The sequence below is a fragment of the Uloborus diversus genome, chromosome 1 (assembly GCF_026930045.1).
Source record: "Uloborus diversus isolate 005 chromosome 1, Udiv.v.3.1, whole genome shotgun sequence".
Lineage (NCBI taxonomy): Eukaryota > Metazoa > Arthropoda > Arachnida > Araneae > Uloboridae > Uloborus > Uloborus diversus.
In genome coordinates this window covers 53,538,576-53,564,894 of record NC_072731.1, presented here as the reverse complement: position 1 = coordinate 53,564,894, position 26,319 = coordinate 53,538,576, and the positions used below count along the sequence as shown (strand labels likewise).

The 26,319-nt window shown below is 34.2% G+C and overlaps 1 protein-coding gene across 2 annotated transcripts in view; it reads left to right on the top strand.

Annotated features, from left to right (window-relative positions):
• Window positions 1–26,319, top strand: part of LOC129229655 (roundabout homolog 1-like) — a 212,950-nt gene that overhangs the window by 165,492 nt on the left and 21,139 nt on the right. For both annotated transcript variants that reach the window (XM_054864016.1, XM_054864024.1), the window contains exons 3-7: window positions 17,042–17,341; window positions 22,322–22,576; window positions 23,262–23,543; window positions 23,673–23,942; window positions 24,216–24,554. In XM_054864016.1, the coding sequence (XP_054719991.1) occupies window positions 17,042–17,341; window positions 22,322–22,576; window positions 23,262–23,543; window positions 23,673–23,942; window positions 24,216–24,554 (1,446 nt within the window). The remainder of the gene's footprint in view (window positions 1–17,041; window positions 17,342–22,321; window positions 22,577–23,261; window positions 23,544–23,672; window positions 23,943–24,215; window positions 24,555–26,319) is intronic.

The window sequence follows — 26,319 nt, the reverse complement described above, 5'->3', positions numbered from 1 at the left end:
AAATGCTATAATTTCAGGATTACCGACTACAAGTGTTTTAACATTTAGTTTTGTAACAGCATAAACAGGTTATTACTGGAGACAAAAAAGTTTTCTTTTGTCACACATGATTCTCTTAAATACTCATTGATGCTTTCATCCCATTTCATCATGAAAACTTCAATTCTTGGGGTGAATGACAAGTGTTCGTATATTCTCATTTTATTTTGGTGCTGTATAATTTAACCCAAACAATAAAAAGAAAAAAATGATTTTTTTTTTCAAAAGTGAATACCTAAATTCTTTAATTCTTATGTATGATATTAGTTATTAAAAAATAATAATTGTCTACTGAAAATGTTTAATTCGGAAATCTTTAAAAGTGGATGTTATTGTGCCCTGTAATGCCATCTATCGGTTTTAAACGTAACTTCCACCCTCACTTCGTGGGTCCGATCGATCGATGAATTTGTCTCATCGATGAAGGGCTTTTATATCCACATGACTGTGACGTCACTGGGTTAGGGTAGAGGTGTCGGATGTCGCCAGAACGTCGGAGGTCAAGGCTTTTCTTTCTTTTTGAATGCACCGCTTTTCGCATCCCTGTTCACATATTTGAGTGAGAAAAATGTTCGAAAGTTGTGCGACGAACATCTTTTGAAGTCCCTCGCGTGAAGAATCTCTCGCTATCCGCGGACAGACTGTCACTGATCTAGTCCGAAAAACATCCTTGCAGTGACTCTCAGTTTGTTGAAGAAGCGGAGTAAATATTGACTCTCAAGTTTTTTTATTATTATTATTATTGCGATAGATCTGAGAGTTTGAACCATATGGAATATATCCAAGTTTTCCTTTTCATACATCAAAATGCAGTGACTTTCAATTATGCTCATGCAACCTGACAATTTTTTTCTCCCTCCAATGAAAATCTCTCTCTCTCTCTCTTTTTTTATGAACCCAACCGCTTATTAATAGGGGAAGGTTGCCATCAATGAACCACATAAGTTTTCAATTTTTTAGAAAGGAAATCCAACTCTAATTTCAAGTTGATTATTGGAACAATTTCTCAGTATATTTCTCTTTTAAAAATAATATTCACTTTTATGATACATATACACAATGAAGAATGAAAATTAGAAGAATGACTCTTTAGCAAAATTGTGTAAAAATAACAAAGGAACTATTAAAAAATGGCGTATGGGCACACAAGTCATATAAAAATTATCTGGAGGAACTAAGAAAGTCAACAGAACAGACTTATAGGGGGAAAAAACAGCAGAAAGAAAATTAAGTCAAATGTAAAATAATATCAACTGAACAACTCGAAAGACAAAGTATAGGTGATTGCACAGATAAGAAACCCAATCAAGAGTCTCCAGATTCTCTATTAGAATTAGCAAACCAATGACTGAAATCAGCTATGGAGAAAAGTGATGTATCCGAAATTAGCATAGCAAGAGGAAGAGAAAGGTGCAGAAAAGTTACAAGAAGAGGGAAGAGCAAAAATAAACAAAAGTTATAACGAAAGAAAAACAAAGTTTTATTGGTTGTGTAACTTAAACCCTAAGAAATGTCTTAAGTTTGACGTTTTGTCATGAAAGTTTTAAATTAAATGTTCAAAATTTTCAACTATGCAATAATTATATGTTTGTTTCAATCACACACAAAACTCAATTTATAACTCCTTTTTGTTTTTAAAACCAGAGTAAGTATGTTTTAAGTTGCCTTAAAATTAAAAAAAAAAAAAATATCTCACGTTTTCGTTTCACTTTGTGACACTTAATAGGGACGTTACACGTAACATCTTCCTGACGTTACGTGAAAAGTAACTTACATTTTTAAAACTAATTCCATCGAAAAATGCTAAAAATGAACCAAGTAAATGTTGAAACAAAAGTTAAATCTTATAAGTTAAGTTTTGATTTTCTTTGTATTTACTAGATCTAGTTACGTTTTAAGATGTTGTATTGTGTGGTTGTGTCATGCGATGTAGTTTTTTAGTTAACAAATTAAAAAAAGAATTTTCGTAAAAGCAACTTCACGGATTCAAAATGCAACTCAACTGTTCCTCTAAGGAGCCTATTTAGGCGACTATTTTTTAAATTTCAGGCTACTAAAGCAACTATTTTCAAGGAAATTTTTGATGGCAACCCTAAAATTGCAATGCATCTGCATCGTGTCAAATAGATGTGTGTTTTGGAAGTCGCAATTTTTTTTTAATTTTTTATTTCTGTTTAGTGTGTACGTATGCAGGCCGTCATTTCGAAATTTCCCAAAGCGGAGTGGGATGGGCGTACACTCAATGCAGCTTTTTTCGGAAAATTACCAAGATCCCGCCCACTCATATGCAAAAACACTAATTTTTCAAATCCACAGAACGGGGGTAGCAACTGAACCCCCCTAAATGACAGGCCTGCATGCATGCACTCATAAAAAGTATATTCCTTAATTTTTCAAACGCAGTTTTCATTAAATTGAGTTAATTTTTACTGAACCGTACCTGCAAACGAAGAAGATGGAAAGAACTTAGTGCTTCCGGATGTTGCTGCGAGTGTTGGCTGCAATCGATTTATTATGTTATTTCAAATTGAGCACGAACTCTTCTAAGATCATCTTGAGAAATCGTATTTCCCGTTACGCAGGAGTAAGCACGTGTGCACTACTCAACTCAACTCCGTTTCTTTCACCCTTCGTGACGAGAAAAAATTCTTTTTAATTTTATAGAATGTTTCGTTTCCATTTGATAGAAACGATTTTTTCTTCTTTTGCGTTGTAAGTGAGAGCATCTGCAAGTGAATAATTAAATAAGCATGAAAAAGAAATTCTAACGAAAGAGGATTTCGTCATTTAAATAAATTCATAAGAATGTGTACATGAATTATGCAATAAATGTCATACATAAAAGGTTCAGTGCTCGATTTTTAATTCCCTTTCTACGTTGAAAAGAGCACGAAAATCCAATTGAATGAAATGTTGAAATTGTTTCTCTGAATAAGCATAATTGAGGCTTTTTTTTCCCCCTCTCCGTTAATGTTAAAACTATGTCTTGTTACAAAAGAAGCTTAATAAAATCCCCAGTTTCTGGCGACATTAAGAGCGGCCCCTGTGTTTTTGTTTTGAGATGTGCGTAAGTTACTGCCGCGTGTTCTGCAGAATGCACAATTAGTGCTACTGCTTCTTAGAACGAATTGTCTTTAATTCTTGGGTGGCATTTTTATTGCATTTACCCATAGAAATTTTTTATTTATTTATTTATTTATTTTATTTATTTATTTTTTGAGCTTCTTCTCAGAAACTAGAAAGTCGCCGGTCAAGGTATGACGGGTGAAAATTGCTTCTACATTTGAACGAAGCAATTGCCTGTTTGGTGATATTTTGATAGTTTACATTTTAACCCTAACTCCAGTAAATTAACCCTAAACTCTAGTAGATAGCGTTCATTGTTGACCATTTTGTCGCTTCTTCATTCTCCTTAAATGACAGTTCTACCAGTAAAACAATTAAGATACCGGATCTACTTCAGCCTTGTCAAAATAAAGCATTTCCTCCATGCATATCAAACATTACCAAAAAATATTATCAAATTATCATGCCGTGGAGCGAATTTCATTGTTGATGACGTCAAGGGCGTTACTCGAGCATTTGCTGTTATATATATGAGAGTTAGCTCTGAGCTGATTTAGGTGCCCTAGTGTTGTGCCATGTAGTTAAGTGATCAATAACTTCGAAAGATGTAACGATTTTGTTGAAAAAGGGAAATGTTTGTAATTGAATGCAGTAAGAAGCAAAGGATATAAGTAACAAAATTAAAAATGTGTAGATTACCAGTACCAATGGTTATAGAACCTCTCCTCTGTTTTGGAGCTATTAGCCCCACAGTGTTTCGATTAATACAAGCTAGGTGGACAAACGTCAAGTTCAGAATTCATCATTTCAGAAAATGCAGTGACCCGGCTTGTTACCGAAAGTAGGTATTTTCAAAAGCCCCGTTTACGTTACAACCCGCAGTTGACCGATACCTCCTCTGGACAATCCCCACTTTGCACACCTGGTAAGGAGTAGGTCTAAAACCCTACCTGCAATGATCCACTCTTTTTCCCTTTTTAGGGAATTTTCTTATAGCCGTTGGTAAAGTTCCTACCAAGAACTGGCTTTTGCTCTATAAGAACTGGCTCTACGTAGAACTATCATAAAATAGGCCATCATAGTACTAGTTGCAAAAGGAACACAAACTTTCTCTGCGCTTTGGGAGAAAAAAGTTTTAATTGAATGTTTAAGTTTTTTTTTCTCGAATAGCGAAAAGAATAGTAGTTTTGGCGCTATACTGTGCGCTGAACTTTTATTCTTGTTGAGAAGTTACGTAGTTCTTACCAGTGGCGTAGCTAGACCCGACTTTCGGGGGGGGGGGGGGGGGGGGGGGGTTACTTCTTTTATATATATATATATATATATATATATATATATATATATATATATATATATAATATATATATATATATATATGTATATATATATGTATATATATATATTATATATATATTTTATATATATATATATATATATATATATATATATATATATATATATATATATATATATATATATAATCGCTTGGAATTTTTTCCTTTTCTTCTTTTTTTTTCTTTCTCTTCTCTCTTCTTTTTCTCTTTTTTTTTTTGAGACTAACTTTTCGGGGGGGGGGGTTGTCCCCAAAACCCCCCCTTAGCTACGCCCCTGGTTCTTACATCGACGCCTCAAGCAACAGTAAGATATCTAAACCTCAAAACAGTAAGATATCCTACTGTTCCTCTGAGGTAACGATTTCCTATATCCCTTTTGCTTTCTCTTTATTCTGATGGAAACAATAATACAATGCCAACTCTTGCAGTGGTCGATAATTTCTGTGATATCCCCCCCCCCCCCTGTATATTAACACCTTTCTAATAAACGCTTCCAAATAGCGAACTCGTACATTTAACCAACAATGATGATTGAACCAAAAACCAAACCATGTGGCACGACAGCCCGTGAGGGCCAAGGCCTACTGTGCCCAACTCAGCTTTCCTGCCCAGGGGCTCTGGGGTGCTAGGCAGATGCTCCAGTTAGGTGGTCAGCCTAACGTGGAACCGCCAGTGTTTGGTTCCCAATTTCGCTTGGTACTCATTTTATCTACCCACTGAAGGCACTGAACAGACTCAAAATGTATAGATATAGATTTCTTTGGCATTGACTTTACAATTCAAACACTCCAATGAACTCACGCATGTTTTGCCGTATTTTAATTAGCATCTCTTCGTCTTACGTTTTCAGGGATTTTTAAGAGATCATTTTCACGAACACCCTCTTTCCAGTAGTTATTTTTGAAACCCTTTTGCTATTTCCTCCATCTTCGAATCTTTAAAAATTCATTTTATTATTCCATAAAGTAATGGCAACTGCCTGCGATGAAATTTTCATTTTGAATCACGTGTCAGCTGTATTTCAGTTCTTCAATAATTTATTACTATATTTCTTTCACAGAAAAGAGATCTTAGATTCCGAGAAATATTTAATATCATTTCGCTCCATTCTCTGATTTCTCATAGAAACTCATTGCCGAACGTCCCTTTCAATTTCAACTCAAACCTGTATTAATAATGTGCGAGTCGACAATTTCTTATTTTAGGTTCATTTTTAATACTCTAAATCCAAGCTTTCAGTGCAGCTTGGAATAAGTTGTATTTATTGGAAGTATTTTCAATAGATTTTTTAAATTAATTTCTTTCAAACTTTTGCAAAATTTTATTATTAAAGGAGATACTTTTTTTTTTTTTTTTTTTTTGGCTATTATTTTTATTGGGTAGTTCATTTTACTGAGGTTTAAAACTTGGGGGACCCGGTTAAATACTATGAAAATTACCTACAATTAATCAATTAATTTGAACAGGATCAGATTAAGGCATGGGGCACGGGTTACTAACTGACGCTGGTCATTTTCGGAATATATGTGGTCAGTTACTAATAAATCTCCTTTTTTTCAACTGTTATTGAAATCAAAATAAAATGTAGCAAGTAAAACTTCTTAACTGTTATTAATTCTGATGCAAATTAATATGAATTTAATTTTTTTCCCTGTGATTTTATCAAGCTAAGAAAACTTTTAACAACTTCCACTAAATGGTCAATTACAGGCAGTTCACCGTAACTGCAAATTGCGTTCATGAAAATCATGGGCCCTTCTTGAAAATTAAGTTAGTAAAAAAAAAAAATACCTATCATAATTCGCATTTGTGAGCATTGAAAAAGATTTATAATTTATAACATAAGTTTTTTATCGTCGTTTAATCTTTTTTCGCGAAATATTATCTCATTATTATTATTATTATTATTATTATTATTATTATTATTATTATTATTTTAATTTTTTGTTAATTCGTCGTCAAAGTGTTTTACAGGAAAAAAATGACCGAGCTATCATATGAACATCATTTTCTTAGAATAATTGAAAATTTACAAAAATAGTATCTCAGCGAAAAAAAAAACCACCTAGATTATAAACCAAAGGGAGTATATTATAGATATCTGTCAGTTTCCTCTGCAAAAAGCCTCTGCTTTTTTCTCGTCTTTTTCTTTTTCTCTCGTAGACAAATCGTACAAAAAGTGGGTTTAAAAATTCTCTTACTTTTTTTGAAGTATAACTCCCTCCTGTACCAAATGCCACCTACAGTATTTTCTTATTTGTTGAAGACTTACAACATTTTACCTCACGATTTCAGAGAAAAGGTTTTTCTTTTTCTTTTTTTCTTTTTCCTTTTGCAATATTGCTTTTACTTTAAAATTTGTTCAGAACAAAATAAACTAGTATGTTGTGGCCATCACGAAACTTTCTTCTATATCAAATTTTGTTTGGTTCTGCAGTTACTCCCTGGGGAATAGCAGGCACGCATAACTCAAAAAACGTCGCATTGCTCCACCCCCTTGGAGGAATTCGCGCCAAAAACCAATGGGCACAAGTTCAAATAGGGTACCAAATTTCGTTCGATTTCTTGCGGTAGTTTTTGCCGTAGAGCGGCCACCAAAAAAAAAAAAAAAGAAAAACACGATCACAAACATACGTGACACACACAGAGACAGACGGACAGACATTTTCCAAAAATGGTCGAAATGGGCTCAGCACACCTCAAAACGTTCGAATCCGTCAAAATTCGAAAATTTGCTCGAAAACTTTGCACTTTACTTTCTTCTATACATTAGATATAGAAGAAAGTAAAAATTGCAGTGTTTCTTACACACTATGACTAATATATAGCTTAGAAAAGTAATTGTTCAACATATTATTTCACACTAAAAACTTACATGATGATGGAAACCTTATCTTTAAGAATAAAATCACATCTCATTTAAGCATTATAACGTATTTATAAATCTTAAAAAATTATTGAATAGTTAGAGAACTTATCTTAATTTTAAAAGTAAGCTGAATGGATTCATTTATTGTATGAAATATGATATGTTTATAAATGCAATGTAAGTAATATCTGAAACATTTGAAGACTTAAAAAATTTTTTAAAAATCTGATATGAATAAAAAAAAATCCGATTTAAATATCCGACTTTTTTTATTAAAAAAAAAAAAGACTACGAACCCTAGTTGTAATATAAAAGCATTATACAGGTACACAAGCTGTAATCTGAAACTCATGCTTACATTGTAGCTTGTTGGTAAGAAATTCAGCTACCGTGAGTAGTAAGAAATATTTATAATTGTTTGATATAATCGTGAAATTACTACGCAAAAAACCTGGAGCTACACTTGAACGTTAACGAATCGTGTAATTATTTGGATAAATAAAATTTAATGTGATGAAAAAGTAACTTTTTACGATAAAAGTAATTAATTATTTTCAGCTGAAAAATGTTGTTTAAAATTATTTAAAAAGTATCGTCTGTATGCATTCTGAACGTTTCCAGCGGCGAAACGAAATTCGGCGAAGCATAAACCATGGTTATTCCTCATTAGTAGAGGAGAAAATTTTCTTGTGGGAAAAAGATACTTTTAGTGTCAGTGACTTTTTCTCTTTTTCTCTCTATTTATTTTTATGCTTCGCTACATTTATTTCACTGGTCCGAAGATTTTTTTTTTCTCCTCCCGAACAACATGAAATACTTCCATTTTGGGCTTTGTCTTCTATGGTGCTTTCATTTGAAACAAAAGAAGCACATTCATTTAATTAGTTCGGATTTCTTGTCTAAGTTCTGTTTGTCAAAAAGAGTCCTATTTAACGGAATCACACACGCGTCAAGTTCTTAAAATGTTAATGAACGTGTAGTTTTTATAGATAGTTTCGAATAATGAATGCTGCAGCAAAATATTATTTGTTGGTAACTAAATTAAACTAATTCTCTAAAATTGTGTATTTTGGCGCTTAATAAATAAAGAATTTCATCATCAGTCAGCTTATTTTTTTCCCAAAAAACTTTTTCCCATTGTTTTCATTCTGTTTCATTGACTAGATTTAAAAATGCACCTGGATTATATGTATATATATATATATATATATATATATTATTTTTTTTAATTAATTTTACGTTGCGTAAATTACGTGTGTCACGTTTAAATTACGTTGTGTTTTCTCCCTTCAAAACTAGAAATGTTCTTAATAAATATCTAATCAAGTTGTGCTTTATATAGTCTAAAAAATGTTCTCCCTTTAATATGTGCTTCAATAGTTAAGTTTTACAATTGAAGCTTAACAGTTCGTATACGGAACACTTGTTACGATTTTGAAGTACAATATCTCATGTATATAATAGCGAATGATCGAGTAACGCTCCTAACGCCATCAACTATGAAACTCGCTCCACTGCGTGATAATTTGAGAAATATTTTTTGGTAATGTTTGAAAGCAGGGAAATGCATTATTTTGACTAGGCTGAACTGAATCGTCTTAACTGTTTTGCTTGTAAAACTCATTTTAGGAGAATAAAGAAGCGAAAAAGTGGTGAACACATTTAACGCTATCTACTGGAGTTTAGGGTTAATCTACTGGTATTAGGGTTAAAATTTCAACCATCAAAATATCACCAAACAGGCAATTGTTTCGTTCAAATGTAGAAGCAATTTTCATCCGTAATACCATGACGGGCGGTTTTCTAGTAGTAAAAGAATCTGCAAAATAACAAAAAAATCCACAGTGATCAGCTTGTTGAAACAATTAAGTTCTTGAGTAAAATAAAATTTATGTTGTATGGGAGCGAAGTTTTTTATTAATTTATTTTTAGGCATTTATTTGCTTTACATTCTATTGAACCTTTTTGTTTATATTATTATTTAAAGTAAAATTAATCAATAAATGTACTAATTAGGCGACCAAGTTGTGATGACAATGTGTGACAGTTGCACTCGTGCTTTATAGTCCAAAATCTTTTACGGATAATTTAGAAAAATATTGATGTCCAAATTAGGTTTTTGTCTAGAATCCGACCTCCTTAAAATTGGGCTCCGGAAAAAAGGTCTGTTTTCGACATCTCGCTTCTTATTTTAGGATGGTTGGCAGCATTCATGAGCTTTCTCTAGATTATTTAATTAAAAAAAAAAGACTAGAGTGCCACAGACAGATACACAGATACGTCAAACTTATAACCCTCTTTCTTCCTGTGTCGGGGGTTAATAATATTAAAAAATTAAAAATTAAAAAAAAACCAAAAAAAAAAAAAAAACCGACTGAGTCGCAGCTGTAGAATCAAGATTGAAAATTGAAAATCCTTTTAAAAGCCTTATATTATTAAAAGTCTATGTCAATTATTTTATTTGCTATTAAATAGAAACTGACAACAGATAAAAATTTTAAATCATTGCTTTTAATTTCCTTGTCGGCCAACAATGATTTAAAAAACGTTACAATTCGAATTCTATGAAACATGGAAGTTCCAAACACATTCTATCAGACACGAAAAACAAAATCTCTTTATTTTGGTAGAAAATTTAAAATTTTTCAACTATGTTTTCACTGCAAAAACCGCTAAAATCCTTTTAGAGGTTTCTAATTAATATCTTCGTTAATTAATGTCATCCAAAGACACAACCTAGCTATGAACACTCTCGATCAACTCTCCTTTCGAACAAAAAAAAGTTTTTCAAAATCGGTCCATCCGTTTAGGCGCTAGAGTGCCACAGACAGACACACAGATGTACACAGACACGTCTAACTTATAATCCCTTCCTTTATGTGTCGGGGGTTAAAAAGAAAGGAAGACAAAGAAGAAGAAGTAATAAGCACCATGGCAAGAGGATATTTTCTTTATGATTTTTCATCGATTTTCTAAAATTTATTCGAACAATATTATTTTGTTACTGTTTCTATACCTCTCTCGCTTTTTCTTCGTTAATCCGTGAGAATCAAAGAAACAAATTTTTATGTACATGAAAGTTGCGACTAATTCGAATTTTAGAATGATCTGCGTGGAAAGAAACTTCCTTTCAAATAACTTTTCTGAGTGATGAAACTGCGAATTTTCTGAAAAAGAAATTCTACATGAGTGAGTACTTATCCCCCCCCCCTTTTTTTTTAATTTTTTATTATGCATTTATTTATTTTTATCTTTTTTAACGATGCGTTAAAGATATTCATGGTTTCGAAGGTCCTTCAATTCCTGACCTCATCTCGGGTGAAATGTCAAATCCCGAGTTTTAGTGACTACAAGGAAAGCAATGCCAATCAGATAAGACGGCATGACTACATACAATCGCTGCCATTTTTTATCTTGTGTTTTAAAGCATTCTCGGCCTAATGTCCATGTCGGAAGAACGCCGACGGGAAAAAAATTCCACAAAGCTTAGCTTGGATAATGCGAATTCTGGAGCTCTTAAAAAAGAGGGGAAAAAATAAGCTTGACAGTGGAATAGGGAGAAAAAAAATTTTCTATTGTCTACAAAAGCACCTGTATCGAGGATGAGTAAGGAAGGAATGAAAAAACTTTCTGGACGAACTTTTATTGCTCTTTGACCCAAGATTTTGGCGTCAGAACAAGACCATTTGCACGGATTCCGAGTTCGTGGGGTCGTACTTTTGAAAGTTTTTTTTAAGCAGGTCTTAAAATCGTTGCTTGCTTTTTTTTTTATTTAATTCTTTCAGATGGCATTGTATACGTAATCCTATTTTGAAACGCTTTCCCCCCGTAAGGGGAAGCAGAAAAGCATGGGCAATAAAAATGCAAATAACCATTTTGCTTGCATGTAGACACCAAATACTGATGAAGCATTGTTTTCCAGAGCAGAACTATGAATCAGTTTTTGTCTGCAAATAAGAATGAAAAAAATGATCGTGTTCTTGTGGAATTTTCGAGCAATGGCGGCAGCTGTGTTTTGCAAGTTAGCACTAGATATTGCATTGTGCCTGCTTATTCGTGCTAAGGTATTGGATTGCCATTTCTGTCTTGTGCGTGATATTCCAAAAAGTCTTGCTTAAAATTCGTGATTACGATTTCGCTCTAAGCTCTAAAATTAGAGCAGCATCTGTTGCACAGCGTTTTGAAGTTTCTGAATTTATGGAATGTCCAATGAAATAATATGAGAACAATCGTGTTTTACCTAAAATTTATTACACTATGCTGTTCGTGTATTTCTCTAGGCAGTGGGGGAAAACCTTATCTATATGGTATTATTAATTTTACATTTTAGCAAAGGATATTAATATTGCTTGAATTTCGTGTCATGAATTATGCATAGATGCCTTTGTATGCCATTATAATGAATTGAAGAGGGAAAAAAGCTCGTAGGTATTCTCAAAATATTTGAAAATTTTTTCAGCAAATTTACTCGTCTAAAAACCGTTGATGTTGTCTGAGTAAATTGTAGTATAATTTCTGGAGCTAACCGCTTGACAATTTTTTCAATTTCTTAAATCAATTTTGAAATATTTTCTCTAAAAAAAAACTTAACTACTGAAGACACAAACTTAACCATAAATTCGTAACATTTAAATTTTTCTGAAGCCAGTTTTTCATATTAATTAAAATGATTTCATTAATTTTTGAAATACTTAAGGTTTTTTTTTCTTTTTTTTTATAATGAAACCCATGCCACATTTGTATTTTCTAGACTTTTTCACTGATACTTTAATCGATTTTTATTTTCCAAAAAATTATAAGTCAACCGGTGAATAGTTCATTCTTCTTCAGGTAGTCAAACTGTGTTGCAAGTGATAGCTTGTACGACACTAAATAGCGATGTTAACACTTTGCACTTTCTGAAGTTTTATGTTCATAAAATGTACAATAGGTAAAGGTTATTTTTTTCGATCTTGTTTATTTTTCTAATAAGAAATACATGCTTTGAAATTGCCGCCTAACCGCATTATCTACTAATAAAAGAAAAATAGTTAAGATCATGTATTTTAATGTACACAAATTTATTAATTTGATTGTTTTCAACCATTGATAAAATTACTTTCTCAAAGAAGACAGGAAAAAAATCATCTTTTTTCTTCTTCTTCTTTTTTTTTTTTTAGTGTGGAATATTTGTTATTCTTTATTCATAAAACCAGTAATGGAAAGAAAACGGATGTTTTAGTTGCAAAAGTTTTTCTTTTAATTTTACTGGATTGCCTTTTTTTTTAAATTCGAATTTATTTTCGAAATTTTTATCGAGATGCGTATAGAAGTAATCGAAACTATAAAAGCTCCTGATATCATAATGTACTTGCTCCTAAGGAAACGATTTTTTCACCTTTTATTTTCATTCGGAGAAACTGAAGATAAAAATAAGAAAAATATCGTAGAGAATGGGGGGGGGGGGGAGCGATGCAGATGAAGCGTCAAAGCGGTAAACTTTCATGAATATAAATGGTATGTTTGATGAAAGCTAACGTTTTTTTGGTAGATCTAGCTTTCTATGTATCTCCCATGCGAAAGATTGGGGGGAGGTGGGGGGGGGGGGAGTGCATGAAAGTTCGCCTAATGAGCTAGAAAATAACACATACATGGCTGTTCGATGTTTAGCATGTACGTCACCGGCCGCAATCGAATACTTCTGAACGCAAATTTTATCAAAGGAAATATATTTTTTCGTGTTTGTCCGCAAAGTTTGTATTTTTCATATGGAATTCTTTTTTCCCAATATCCTAAATAGAATACTTCTGTCGGAAGTATTAGAACTTCTGGACGACATGAATATGAAATTGTAGAAATGGCATAAGAAATGTGATTTATACTTGATTTCTACGTATTTTCAAAGGGTTTATTTTAAGGGGGGATGTTTAAAATGCTTTTATTTTTTATTCTGCTCTCTTTCTTCCCCAGACTTATAATATATTAAATCAATTTGTTAGCAGCTACAGTTACAAGGTATTGATTTAAATGCGGGAAAGAATATCAAAAAGTTGGTTCAAAACTTATAACAAGATTGAACAGAGTTAATGCTGTTCAACCCGTGGAGCATTGACATAACTCGGACACAGCTGAAAAAAATGTTCACAGTGGTTTGTTGTACCATGGCCCCACTAGATGGCGCTGACGTTTACCGGTCCTTGCCAATTTCTGACTTTTCTCCATTTACCGATGCAACTATGACCCACTCATACATCCAACCAATGTCAATGTTTCAAAGTTTGTTTATTTTTGATTGGACATCGCCCAATTTGACCGGAAAGGGCGCTATTAGGAACCTCTGCTATGCATCCACCAATCAGTGACAACGTTATGGAAACAGGGGTTCCCTGTAGCGCCCTCTTTGTTGCCATGAATTTCAGCGATTGTCACGGCCTGTAAGAATTAAGTGGGGCCATGGTTCTACCATGTAGAATTAACTAGGGGTGCCCAGCCCCCCTCCCCCAGGGCGACGGCGCCCTCCCTCAAATGCTATTATAGAAATCCCCTCCTCCCCCGCCCCAATAAGAGCCTCCAAAATGAGATCAAAACCCCTCTGAAGCTACCCCTTCCCTCAAAATAATAAAAAGTAATGGTTCAGTCTGCGTTATGCCCCTCCCCCTTGTGGATCCCCTTGGAATTATCTACTTTTTAGCTGTCTACAATCTATTTTCCTTTGATACCAACATATATAAAATTTACTATTCTTTAAGCAAAATAAACAACATTTTACCACCAACAAATACACATTTTAGTCACAGTTCCAATGCAACATTTTATAATAAACGATTTTAATATTATTTAGGAAAAGAACTTGAAAATCGTTTTGTGCTTCAATGTTTTCCAAATCTAAATTTCCTGTAATATGGTAAAGCTTAAGCTTATCGATCTTGAAGCGCGTTTTAGAATTGAATCTGGTTTGTTTTGTTGTTTCTAAGACTTCACTTGACCCAGTTTCGATATAGATTAATGATTTTATGCACCGACTGAAGAAGTGCGGGAGCGCTATAGTCTTCACGACTTGTTTTCATTCATAATTACTCAATTCCGTTTAATATGTAAAAGTTCGCACGAGTTGAAAATAACCAAGCTCTCATGCAAAAAAGACTTTGCCTATGAATGTATAGCTTAACTTTAAAGGCGTTCATCAAGTCTAGAACTGATCAGAAAAAATTGAATTAAAAAAAAAAAAAGTCTTTTTTTTTTTTAATACTAATTAGCAAGGATGGAAAAACCATCCTTGCCAAAAACGTATATATAATTTTGATCCTTACCTCATCATTTGTTTTGCACGACTTTAATAAACTTCTGCGTGTGTAGTTCACCTTTCGTGGTTCTGAGAAGATTTAGACGATTTTCAACTTCATGCCAGGCACTAGCACAGCCAAAATTTACCTTCTGAGGTGGAAGAAATTGATCTTAAGGGTTCTTATCTAACTAACTATCGCATTAGAATCGGCAATATGTCTTAAACTAAAGGTTCTGTATGTGTTGGGAGGGGAGGGGGTCTACACCCAAAACACCCTGAGCAGCATCGAGTTTTTTTTCTTCATAGACACCATTTTCAGTTTTAGCTCGTCTCTACCTACATGACTTTAGCTAATATTGTATCAATAGAGGAAAAACTTGAGGAGTTAAAGACCAAAATAAAAATTTAAAACATATGAAAAGTCTTATGTTTTTTCCCCCGCGTAAACATTTTTTTATCAGTGCAATATTTTTGAAACACCTTGTTCATCTTGTAGTTATCCGTGTCATTTGTTAGTTGTTTTAAGCACAAAACGCAATAAATTCTCGCAATGCCAAATAGTTTCCAATAATATAATCAATTTAATAGTTTCTTACAATTTAATCGTTGTTTTCGAAATGGCAATGAAATTCTATTTCATTAAACAGAGCACTTTTTTTTTCACTACATTTGTTACAATTGGTATCCACATTTCTGAACAATCCTGAAATTAATCACTTAGTTACGTATTATTTTTTTTTATATTTTTTACCAGTTCTAAATTTTATTGCCATTTATTTATATTCGCCGATTTATGAGCCCATCTGTGTTTTTTATACGCTGGTTTGAAATTAAACTTATGATTTCCTTTAGCACTCGTCAGTTGGGCTTTTAATCTAGTTGAAAGTGCTTCTGCTCTAATTTTTTAAGTAATGAGTACTACTTCAATGGGGAAGACATTAATTTGATAAATGCAGTTACCTTCGATTTAACGTCATTAATGATCCTTGTATTATCAATTACCGCATTAAAAGACGGAAACTGAATTTTATCTTAAAAGCTTTTCTGAAATTAATTCGTTGACTATTTTAGTTGAAGAAGCCTTGTAATTTATGTAACTTTTAGTTGCTAAATTTAGTTAGAGAACTTTCTTTCGGTATTTTTAACTATTCTAAGTAACATCAAAATCTCTCCTAAAACTTCATAACGTAGAAAGGAGAGAAGAGACTTTTAAGTGGATTGATTGCCTTGCTTGAGCAAGATTTAGAATTTTGAGATCCCGTCTTTGTCGCGCTACTAGAAAAACAGTGCCACAATTCAAAAAATTATAATTCCAAAGGCCCAGGAGTATTAAAAGAAGGTTTGACATTATAAAACAAATGGAACCATTTGTTTTGGGAACATTGTACTTGCAACTGAACCGAAAAGCTTACAGCTAACTTTTTAAGTGACCACGTCATACCGTATATTTATTCTTTCAAAAAAAGTTTATTTTCTCTGATCGAAAATCATCAAGTGTTAAATTTTTAAGCAGACAGTGACAATTCTTCTTGGAGTGCGATGTTAATAGGACCTGATTAATTCATGGTCCCATGGGTCCGTGAAAACTGGGCACCATTAATTTAGGGTACGAAAATAGCATGAATATTTTCACTACCTCCCCCCCCCCTTAGTGTACATTTTAGGAAGGTTACTGTACAATATATAGATTTGAATAACGTATTTGGTTTTGTTTTATACAATATTTTACCTTGTAAATGTACGAATTTTCTTGGGAGATAGGCACTTACGTTTACCACGGACTCGTCACTTGATTGGGCCCTGCATGGTATAACTTCTATAGTTTTTTTTTTCTAGTGGGATTCATGTTTGTTTTGTTTTGCAACTGATTATGGCAACAATTTGTATATTAACTAAGGGGTCGTCCAAAAATAATGTCACTCATATAGGGGGGAGTGGGGTTTTTGAAATTGTGACAATGGGGAGGGGGTGTAAAAAAAGTGACCTTGAACTTCTTTATACTAATTTGTTATATGTAAATGAATACTTGCGTGACATGTGCCAAAGGGAGGAAGGGTGAAGTGTGACACTTTGTAATAAAAGTGGGAGGGGTTTAAAATGTTGGGGGAAAAAACGAGATTTCTGTACCTCAAAGCCAGACTAACGTAAGCCACATCATCACTACTTTATAGGAGAGCGTAAAAACGTTTGTCTAGTGCTACAAAGGTTGAGACTCGCGCTCTTATCATAATGGTAAATAATTGGAAGTTTTTTTTAGAGATTTCAATGTGGAATAAGATTTTACATACTATGCAGTAATAACCTGAAAATTATCATTTGTGGACTTTTAGTCTGGTCCTAAGGTGCAGATTTATAGACATCCCCTAACAAATATAAAAGAGTACAATAATGATAAATTTTATCTGTACTAATCTCTTTTTTTTTTTCAAACTTTTCTGCGATTGACACGTGTTATGCCTTTTCTTCCAGTTCCACCCGGCGAGCCTAGGATTACTCCGCCCAGCCCCGTGGCCAGAGAGGGTGAACCCACCGCCCTCACGTGTTCGAGCGAGGGCGGCAGCCCTGATCCGACCATCCGCTGGTACCGGGACGGCGTCGCCCTGCAGGGTCAGCTGCAAAAGGGCGGCTCCAGGGAGAGGCCCACCTCGAGTGTCTTGACTGTGACGCCCCGTCTCGAAGATGACGAAGCCACCTACAGGTGTGTGGTGTCGAATCGAGCCCTCAGGGATGACGTCAAGCTGGAGACGAGTGTCGTGCTCACTGTGCATTGTAAGTGAACGCCCTTCTTAGTGAAATAAGTGCCATCTAAAACTAAAGCTTCTATTGCGGTAAAAAAAAAAAAAAAAAAAAAAAAAAAAAGTTCTTAAAGTGAGTAAAAGAGTTGAAGGATTTTATCAGGCCCGTCGTTTAAAAGATCTCTTTGGCAATGGCAGGGTGAGCGCAATGATAGAATCGATTTTAAAAAATCATATTTTCTAAACCACCATATTTCATACCATAACTACCATAATCAAATTTAAACCACCATATTTCATATTGTTTTACCACTTTAATCCTTTTTGCAGAAGTACTTTTTATTTATTTTTTTTAAATGTAAGTATCAATTTCAATCTGACTGAGAGAGAAATTCCCTCTTTACCTGCATTTATTTGCAATATCCTGAAATTTTTTTTTTTTTTTTGGACAAGTTTGTGCTCCCATGTCTTCAAAACGTCTGCAATAAAAATTCGTGCTTTCAGTTGCTTATGTCTTGGAACAAATCCCATTGTTAAGTTTGTGCTTTATCACGCTGGATTTAATTTTTAATTTTTGCATAAGGGGCTGTGCACATATAACGTTATCAATTTTTCACATATTTTTGACCCCCCCCCCCTCCCCTACGATATCAAACGTTATCATTACACGACCCCCCCCCCCCCCTCACTCTATGATATCGTTATCAGGTACAAAAAAATTAAGTTTTTAATTCTATATCCCACCCATTAATTTATAAAATTATTTGTGTACAGTCAATATCAATACCATAATTATCAGTAATGTTTTTATAAAATCGAGGTATAATTAACAAAGGTATTAAAAATAGAATAATTTTAATATTACGACTAATATGTGATAAATTAAAAAATGTATTTGTTATAATTATTTTATCACGTATAAATTGACATTTAAAAAAGGAAATTTAAGAATTTACAATAATTAAGATAAGGAAAAATGAACAAAAATTAAGTGGAATACAGTGATGAATAATGAAATAATGTCACAATTCTTCCCATGTTGGTTCCATTAGTTCTATTATAGGTATCTCGTCTGAAATGTTTGGAAGATCACTTTTCAAATCTGCACTGCAATCACACTCATCTTTATCAATCCACTGTAGATCATCATCATCCCTAAAACAAGCCAAAAGTTCTGTCCGCCTGCGAGCAGCAATACGCTTTGGTTTCATTTTCTCAATGATCATGGCTTTTCCGCATACTTTTGAATGATCTTTTAAAGCCTTTAAGGTGCAATGATATATATCACACTTCACACAAATGCGTTTTTTCAAGATTTCGTCGTTTATTGATGGCAAGAACAAATCATATGCAATTTCACTAACATTTGAAGATGTCTGCTTCAGCTTGGCAGCATCCTGCATCAATTGCGCGGCACACAAAGGAAGATATGCTCCTCCCTTTTGAATGGTCAATCCCTCACTGACTGGAACAGGAACTGGCAAGAAATGGTTCTTTAAGATTGAACCAATATTTGATCGTTTTGGTGTACAGCACGATCGATCGTCACATTTTACTATTTGACACAAATATGTGGAACATCTCATATGTGTTCTTTTCCAACTCTGACAAACTTCTGAACTTATACGTTCACTTCCAGGTGCCTGATACTTTGCTACTACAGGGTAGTCATCAATTACTGTTGAATTCCATACTTCAGAGAGCACATTTGCAGCTGCTTCGAAGTTTTTCTTCTCTTTCTCGACATCAACAGTCTTACCACTCGAATCCAAGTGATTTCCGAAGTGATCATGTGGCAAAACTAAACCTGAGAGTTGGCGGCTAAGGGGTGCCATTCGCCTCTCTACTGCATTGTAGGCCGAACGACCAGGGGCATTTGTGGCTAGGAATACGGCATCCAAATCAAACTTTTTAAAAGTCTCAATTGCGGCAAGCTGTACTTTTTCATACCGAGGATTTTCGTCGGGGCCACCATCACTTGTGATGATTAATACTGGTTTTACAGTAGAATCTTCCCTTCGAACTAATTTTGAAAATTCTGGCAGAGTCATCACATTGTCTAAGTCAAATGCATGAGTTTCAGCAGTTGAAGAATCGTGTTTAGCAGAGCGAATCGCTATATAAGTTGGACCGGAATATGATACTCTTGTCGGATCGCATGGTTTACCATCTTTAATTACTAGTCCGGCATAAACACTTGGTATTAGTTTGTGTCTAGCTGCTTTCACAAAATCATGGTCTGGAAGTCGAACACGATAGTCTAAGTGCATTATCAATGGGCTTTGATTTTTAGCAGCTGTAATGCCAATTGGTACCCTACATTTATCATCAACTGACAGAAAGACAACATCTTGACTGGTTAACGTTGCGGATAATTCTTTCAGGTGATTGATTGTCATTTTACAAAACTCGCTGTCTGCGTGAGCTCTTCTTTGATTGTTTTGTGGTTGGCATAAACGGACCGGCACAGTAGTAACATGGCGCTTTCCTTCGACTGTAGAATAATTTCGCGGCAGTAATCGCAAGTAAGTAGCTGTTCTACTTAGCATTAATCCGTGATTTTCCTTCAGTTCGTTGTGCAAGTCGTCTAATGTCATACATGAATTAAGGGCTTCACAACGTCGTCGTCCATCTGCACCAGCTCCCTGCTTCGCCAGTTCACAAATCACTTTCAAAATCTCTGGTTGGTCATTTTCCAGAGCTGGTCTCCCTATTTTCTTAACTAACTTCATATTATCTTCAGGATATTTCTCTTCCAATGCCTCAAAAAGTTTTCTCTTTTTTTCTCGCGCTTTCCTATTGGCTTCAGCTACATTTATTAGCCGTTTTAATTGCTTTTCTAGATTTTTCACATCATCTCTGGCCTTTTGAATATCAGAGTGGCTCACTTCAGCGAGCCCAACATCCCTTTGACGCAAAATCAAGAAAAGCCGATCTTTCGCTAGGGCAATTTTTGAAATCAGTGTCTTTTGTGCTGGTGCTTCTCGGGCATTGTTGATGGGCTTCTCAGATGAATCTTTCGGAATAACTTCAGGTTCGGGTTTCGAATTCGTTATTTCGCTACTTCCAGAACTGGTACTGTCATTCATAGCTGTTGACGCTGCAATCTGTGCTTTCTTCTCCGTTGAAGGTACCTGTGTAAAAATAAATGTTGTTTAGTGAGCGCCTTTGGAGTGAATGTTATATTTTCAAACAAAATATTACATTCACTAAAAAGAATTATAATAAACCCTTGACCGAGATATTAAGAATACCAATCGATTAAAAAAATTCCATTCGAAAATTCGCATCGGTTCGAGAGTTATCGTGCGAAGAAACGTCCGTACGTCCGTACTAACATTACGATCTTAGTATACACTACGTGATCCTAATAAAGAAAAATCTGACAAGTGTAAGAAAAGTCAGAAATCCATTTTATCAAATATTCAGAAACTGCAATTCAAAACCAACAATCAAAATCACTATGCTAATCTTTGATAAGTTCTAACTTTTGTTTTGATATTTTTATTTTAAAAGGATGACTAGCCTGTTCCGCAGTTGTAAAGGGGACTAAATAAAAACGAAAAGTACAATTTACATTTAACAAATTTCTAACGTATATAAGAATGCAGAATAAAAGAAAAATAATCATTTTTCTAAAGCAAACACGATTCAGTTTCGATTTCATTAGAAAAAATGTTCTGATGAAAAAAAAATCTTCCTGTCTGCTAAGGAAAACAAAAAAAAACAGAAGTTCATTGGAAATGACAAAAAAAAAAAAAAAAAATATAAAATCATAACTAAAAAAATAAATATTCTCTAATAAAAAAAAACTTCAAAAAAAATGTAAAATCAAAAATAGAATAATCAACCATGGTCAAAAAAGAAACTAAAAAAATATAACATTCATCTATAATTCCAAACGATAAAAAAAAGCAGATGTGTATAAAAGAAAGGAAACTGAAAAAAAAAATTAAATTAAAAATTCTCCCCGCTAAGAAAAAAAATCTCCTCCATAATGCTCCAATTTTCTAGTGAAACGGTTTTAGAGTAGAGTGGACGCAATAGTTTACATCCCCATGTTAATACCAACGCATGCATTATCAAATTTTTAGAAAAAACTTACCTTTGTCCAAAAGGATAAAAGCCCTGCTCTCTTTTTCTTTGCAATTTTGTTCAATTCTTCAAGCTTTCTCTGTAAAACAGTGTTGAATTCTGGATCAAACTTGTGAGCATTCCAAAATATGGTTGCCTCTCTCTGACAAACTTGTTTTGTTTTATCTGGATTTGCAGTTTGAATGCTTTTATGTAGTTCTAAAAACATTTTATTTTTATCCATTTCAAGAGATTTAGAAAACGTCTTCACACAACAAGAACGATTGCATCGATGAGTGTGACTCCACAAGTTGCCGTCTTCATTCCTTATCAGTTCGCAATTCGCATAACTTCATTGGTCAATAGGTAGAAAAAAAAAGCGAGGGAATGGAACAAAGGTGACATTGGGCGACCTTGGTCGATAGAACAAAAAGATGTATCCCAGGCGAATTCTCGGAATAACCGTGGGGGAGGAGGATTTGGCTCTGGAGTGCAGGTGTGATATTTCTGGTGTTATTTCAATCAATCGTTACTGTATGTGTTTTGTGCCTTAAATTAGAAATAAACTCGCGAATATTGCACGAAAAATACGAAAATTGCAATATTATACGAAAATTTAAAAAAGTGATAACGTTATCAAACTTAAAACCCCCCCTCCCCCTCTCGATATCATACGATATCATTTGGCTTTACCCCCTCCCCCCCCTAAAATGATAACGTTATATGTGCACAGCCCCTAATGGTAAAAAAATAACAAAATAACACTTTCCATTTCTATATCGATTTCCCTTTGTGTCAATTGCTTTTTTATTTCTTTCGCTTTTCTTGTAATCCTCGAAAACTTCGTCTGTGTTCCTCCTAACAGAACTTCATTGAACCACCATAAAACCGCGAACGTATTTGTTGTATTTTTTATACTCATAACTAATTTTTATTGCAGATGCTCCTCGAATTACCGTGGGACCATCCAACCCCTTGAATGTTCTCGAAAATTCGGATGCACATTTGAGTTGCTCGGTGATATCGTCTCCTCCCGTCCGTTCTGTTCGTTGGCTAAGAAATGTCCGCATGATCTCCAACACGTATAATCACACTATCAGGGGAGTGACTGCTGAAGACAGTGGAAACTATACATGCGTTGCAGATAATGGAGTTGGCGAGTCATCGAAAGCTAATCTGGAATTAATTGTCTTGTGTAAGTATATGCATTCTTTTGCGATTGATTTGCATTGTCATGTTGATCGATGTAACACTCCCTTGAACTAAAGTAATAAATGAATGTTATGTCGGAGAATGTGGCGTGGCGTCAGATATGATACTTGGCAAAATTTTATTTTTATCTTTCAGTAGTTTATTGTTTTGTATAAATGTCTCTTTCAGTAGTAACATTTTGTTTGACCGCAGCATTAGTTTTATTATATAATTGGCAGAGGAGTTTTACTAAGGTTTGGTGCATTTTTACTTCTGTTTCGAATATTTACTCTTGACCATTATCTAGTACGTTAAAAAAAATGGAAAACTATAGCGGTCGTGCGCCAAATAAAACTTTTTACAAGTTGTATTTAGCAGTTAACTACATTTTAATTTTACTACCAATAATAATCTGGAGTTTTTCATTTCTCGCTAGTACACATATCAGGATTGCATACATATCAGGACAATTTTTTGCGCTTGTATTTTATATGCTGAAAGCATTCTTTATGTTTTTATGCAAAGAAGAAAGGAAGGAAGTGTGAAGCTGTCAAGTTATAAAAAGAACTAGTTGGGATAACCCTGACCATATTTCGGTTTATTACTAGTATATTCAATGCATTCTGATCAACATATATTTATTTTTGCATACATTACGTCTCTTGTTTCATATTTTACTACTTACACAGATGGACCACAAGTGAAAGTTCCAACATACCAGGAGGTGGCTGCTGGAGACACCCTTGTTGTAAAGTGTGATGTATCGTCAAAGCCTGCTCCACACACCGTGCAGTGGCTTAAAGAGGGTGATCCGTATTTCCGGCAACTGGGAGACACTCTGAGAATCGACAGAATATCGGTAGATGATGGTGGAAGATACATCTGTCAAGCATCTACTTCCTTCAGGCCATCTAGGTCTAATGTTCAAAGTGAAGCTACTGGTAATGGTACAGTCACAGTAAGAATAAAACGTAAGTGGGATTTTGAAAATATAAATAATAGCACTAATTTGTGATGAAAACGAATTGAATTTCATGTCAGCTGTCTTTGATTAATATTGTTTTAAAAATTATGATTTTTTTTTTCTTTTTTAATTTCAGACAAACCAGGGCAAGCGGAAATAATACCTTCACAGCCAGTGGCCATTGCTGGAAAGCATTTTACCCTCTCTTGTACTGCTAATCCTTTAGGATGGCCTGTTCCTGACTACATCTGGTGGAAAGAGGGTCAGCAGAAAGATGATAAACCAACTCAGAAATCAAACTACACTCTGCTTTCTGCACACATGAGCCACGAAGGAAGATATTTTTGCCAGCCTACAAACAGTTTAGGGCGAGGAGGAGTAGCATCTGTTTATTTGACCATTCATGGTAAGTTCGTTTTATTTTCAAAAATTAACAATGAAATTCTAAATTAAATATATTCTTGTCATACGAAGCTCTAAACAGTAACTAGGGTGATCTTGGCTTTACAAGATTAAGAAATTACGTAGGGATCTAATGAATTCGATTGATTTATGTTCTTTTGCATTTTCTTTATTGTTTAAAGCAATTTTTGAATAAAAACATGTATTGAAATGTTTGATTCTATGTATTGTCACAACTTTGCTTGACTCTTTGGCGATATTATATCTTCTATTGCAGAACCTGCATCAATCACGATACCACTACGTCCCCAAACTATAAAAAAAGACAAAGATCCAGACTTCAAAATCGCCTGCCGTGCTCGTGGTAAGCCTAAACCAAGAGTAAGATGGCTGCAAAATGGTCAACAGATATCTGAGGACAGTGGCTTATTTCATGTGTCTACAACAGAGATCGTTGAAGACAATAATGCTTTCACAGTTCTTAGTACACTTGCTTTTGCTGGACTTAGCAGACGTGAGAATGGACTCTCGGCAGGTGACCGTGGGAGATACACCTGCGAGTTTGAGAATGGTTTTGGCGAGGCTGCAAGATCAGAAATGATGCTCAGAATAGAACGTAAGTATTTGTCTCTGTTCTAGAACATTACATTTAGATTTTTTTTTTTAAATCTATATTACGATGGGATTTGTGCAAGTAATTTAAACTAATATTTATAAGCAGTAGTTTTCTTAGAATTTAAGAAGTAAATCTGTATAAAATGTGTATGAAAGTCAACTCGAAAATAATAAGGTAAATAACATCGACTAAAACACTGAGCCATAACATTAAATGGAGTCCATCGACATTAAATGGAGCCCCAAAACGAAATGTCGCTTTCAATGAATCCTAAGTTTTCATCGTCATTAACAGTTAATTTTACATGACTGGTGGTCATTTTTTATGAAGAAAAAAAAAGGTATTTTCCATTAAAGTTACGACTTGGTGACTTGTATATTACTTTCTACCTTAGTGAGAATTTTAAAAAAATGCTCAATACTAAATGCCTGTCGCTTTCTCGCTTAACATAGAGCATGGCCCCATTAAATTTCTTACGGGCCTTGACAATTTATGACTTAAGGGGTCTAAGGACCTTTAATCTTCAGAATTTTCGATTTTCTGGAAAAAAATATATGTTATGCATAATTTTATTCTGAACAATTTGATACCTTATTTATTACCATACGCCAAAAACTTTTCGAGTTATTGTAAAAATGCGTAAACTTTCCCCGTAGAGATTTATGTTAACAGCAGCTGTTTAAGCCTCTTTTTCTCAGGTGCCGATTTCTTCGGTTTTCTCGTTTTGCGCGCATGATATTTCAGAAAGTTTTTTATATATTTCCGTAAAACTTTTCATGCATATTTGTCTGATACTTCTTAACGATCTGAATTTGAATTTCAAATAAAAAATTAAAGTTAATATTTAAAAATAAATATTTTTTTACCCAAAATTTTGGAAATTTTTGATATTAACTTACCAAATTTCAAAAAAATAAATAAATAATTAAAAAAAAAATTAGGTTCAGGTCATAAATATAAACCAGATAAACATACATTAAAAGTTTTACGGACATATATAAGAAACTTTCTGAGATATCATGCGCGCAAAACGAGAAAACCGAAGATACCGGCACGGGGAAAGTTTAGGCATTTTTACAATAACTCGAAAAGTTTTTGGCGTATAGTAATAAATAAGGTATCAAATTGTTCAGAATTAAACTGTGCATAACATTTATTTTTTCCAGAAAATCGAAAATTTTGAAGTTTAAAGGTCCTTAGACCCCTTAACTGTGTTAAACCGATGCAGCTCATCAGATGCAGTGTTAAATCATGCATCCACCAATCAAAGTCAGTCAACGTTTCAAAGTTGGTTTATTTTTGATTGGACGCCGCCCATTTTGACCGGAAGAGGCGCCACGGGGAACCCTTGCATCCACCAATCAATGGCAAAGTTATGGAAACAGGGGTTCCATGTAGCTCCCTCTTTGTTGCCATGAGTTTCAACGATAGTCACGGCCTATAAGAATTAAGTGGGGCCATGCATAGAGCAAAAATGATACGGAAACTACTGCCATCTATCGAAGGTATTAGACATGAATAGCAAAGAAAACAATTGGTTAATTTCTAAGTTTAATTTTTGAAACCAACCAATTCAGAATTTTATTTGAATTGTTCGGCTCCATCGCCATGGTAACGCGTTTATCGGATTGCCGCTGTAACGTTAAAACACTGTCCGGGAATCGACGCAGGCGTTAATAGAAGATCACTTTTTGATCCAAATGCAATAGGGATTTAGTATGGGGGGGGGGCGTTGGTTTATATTTGCACGTCATGTGGTTTAATT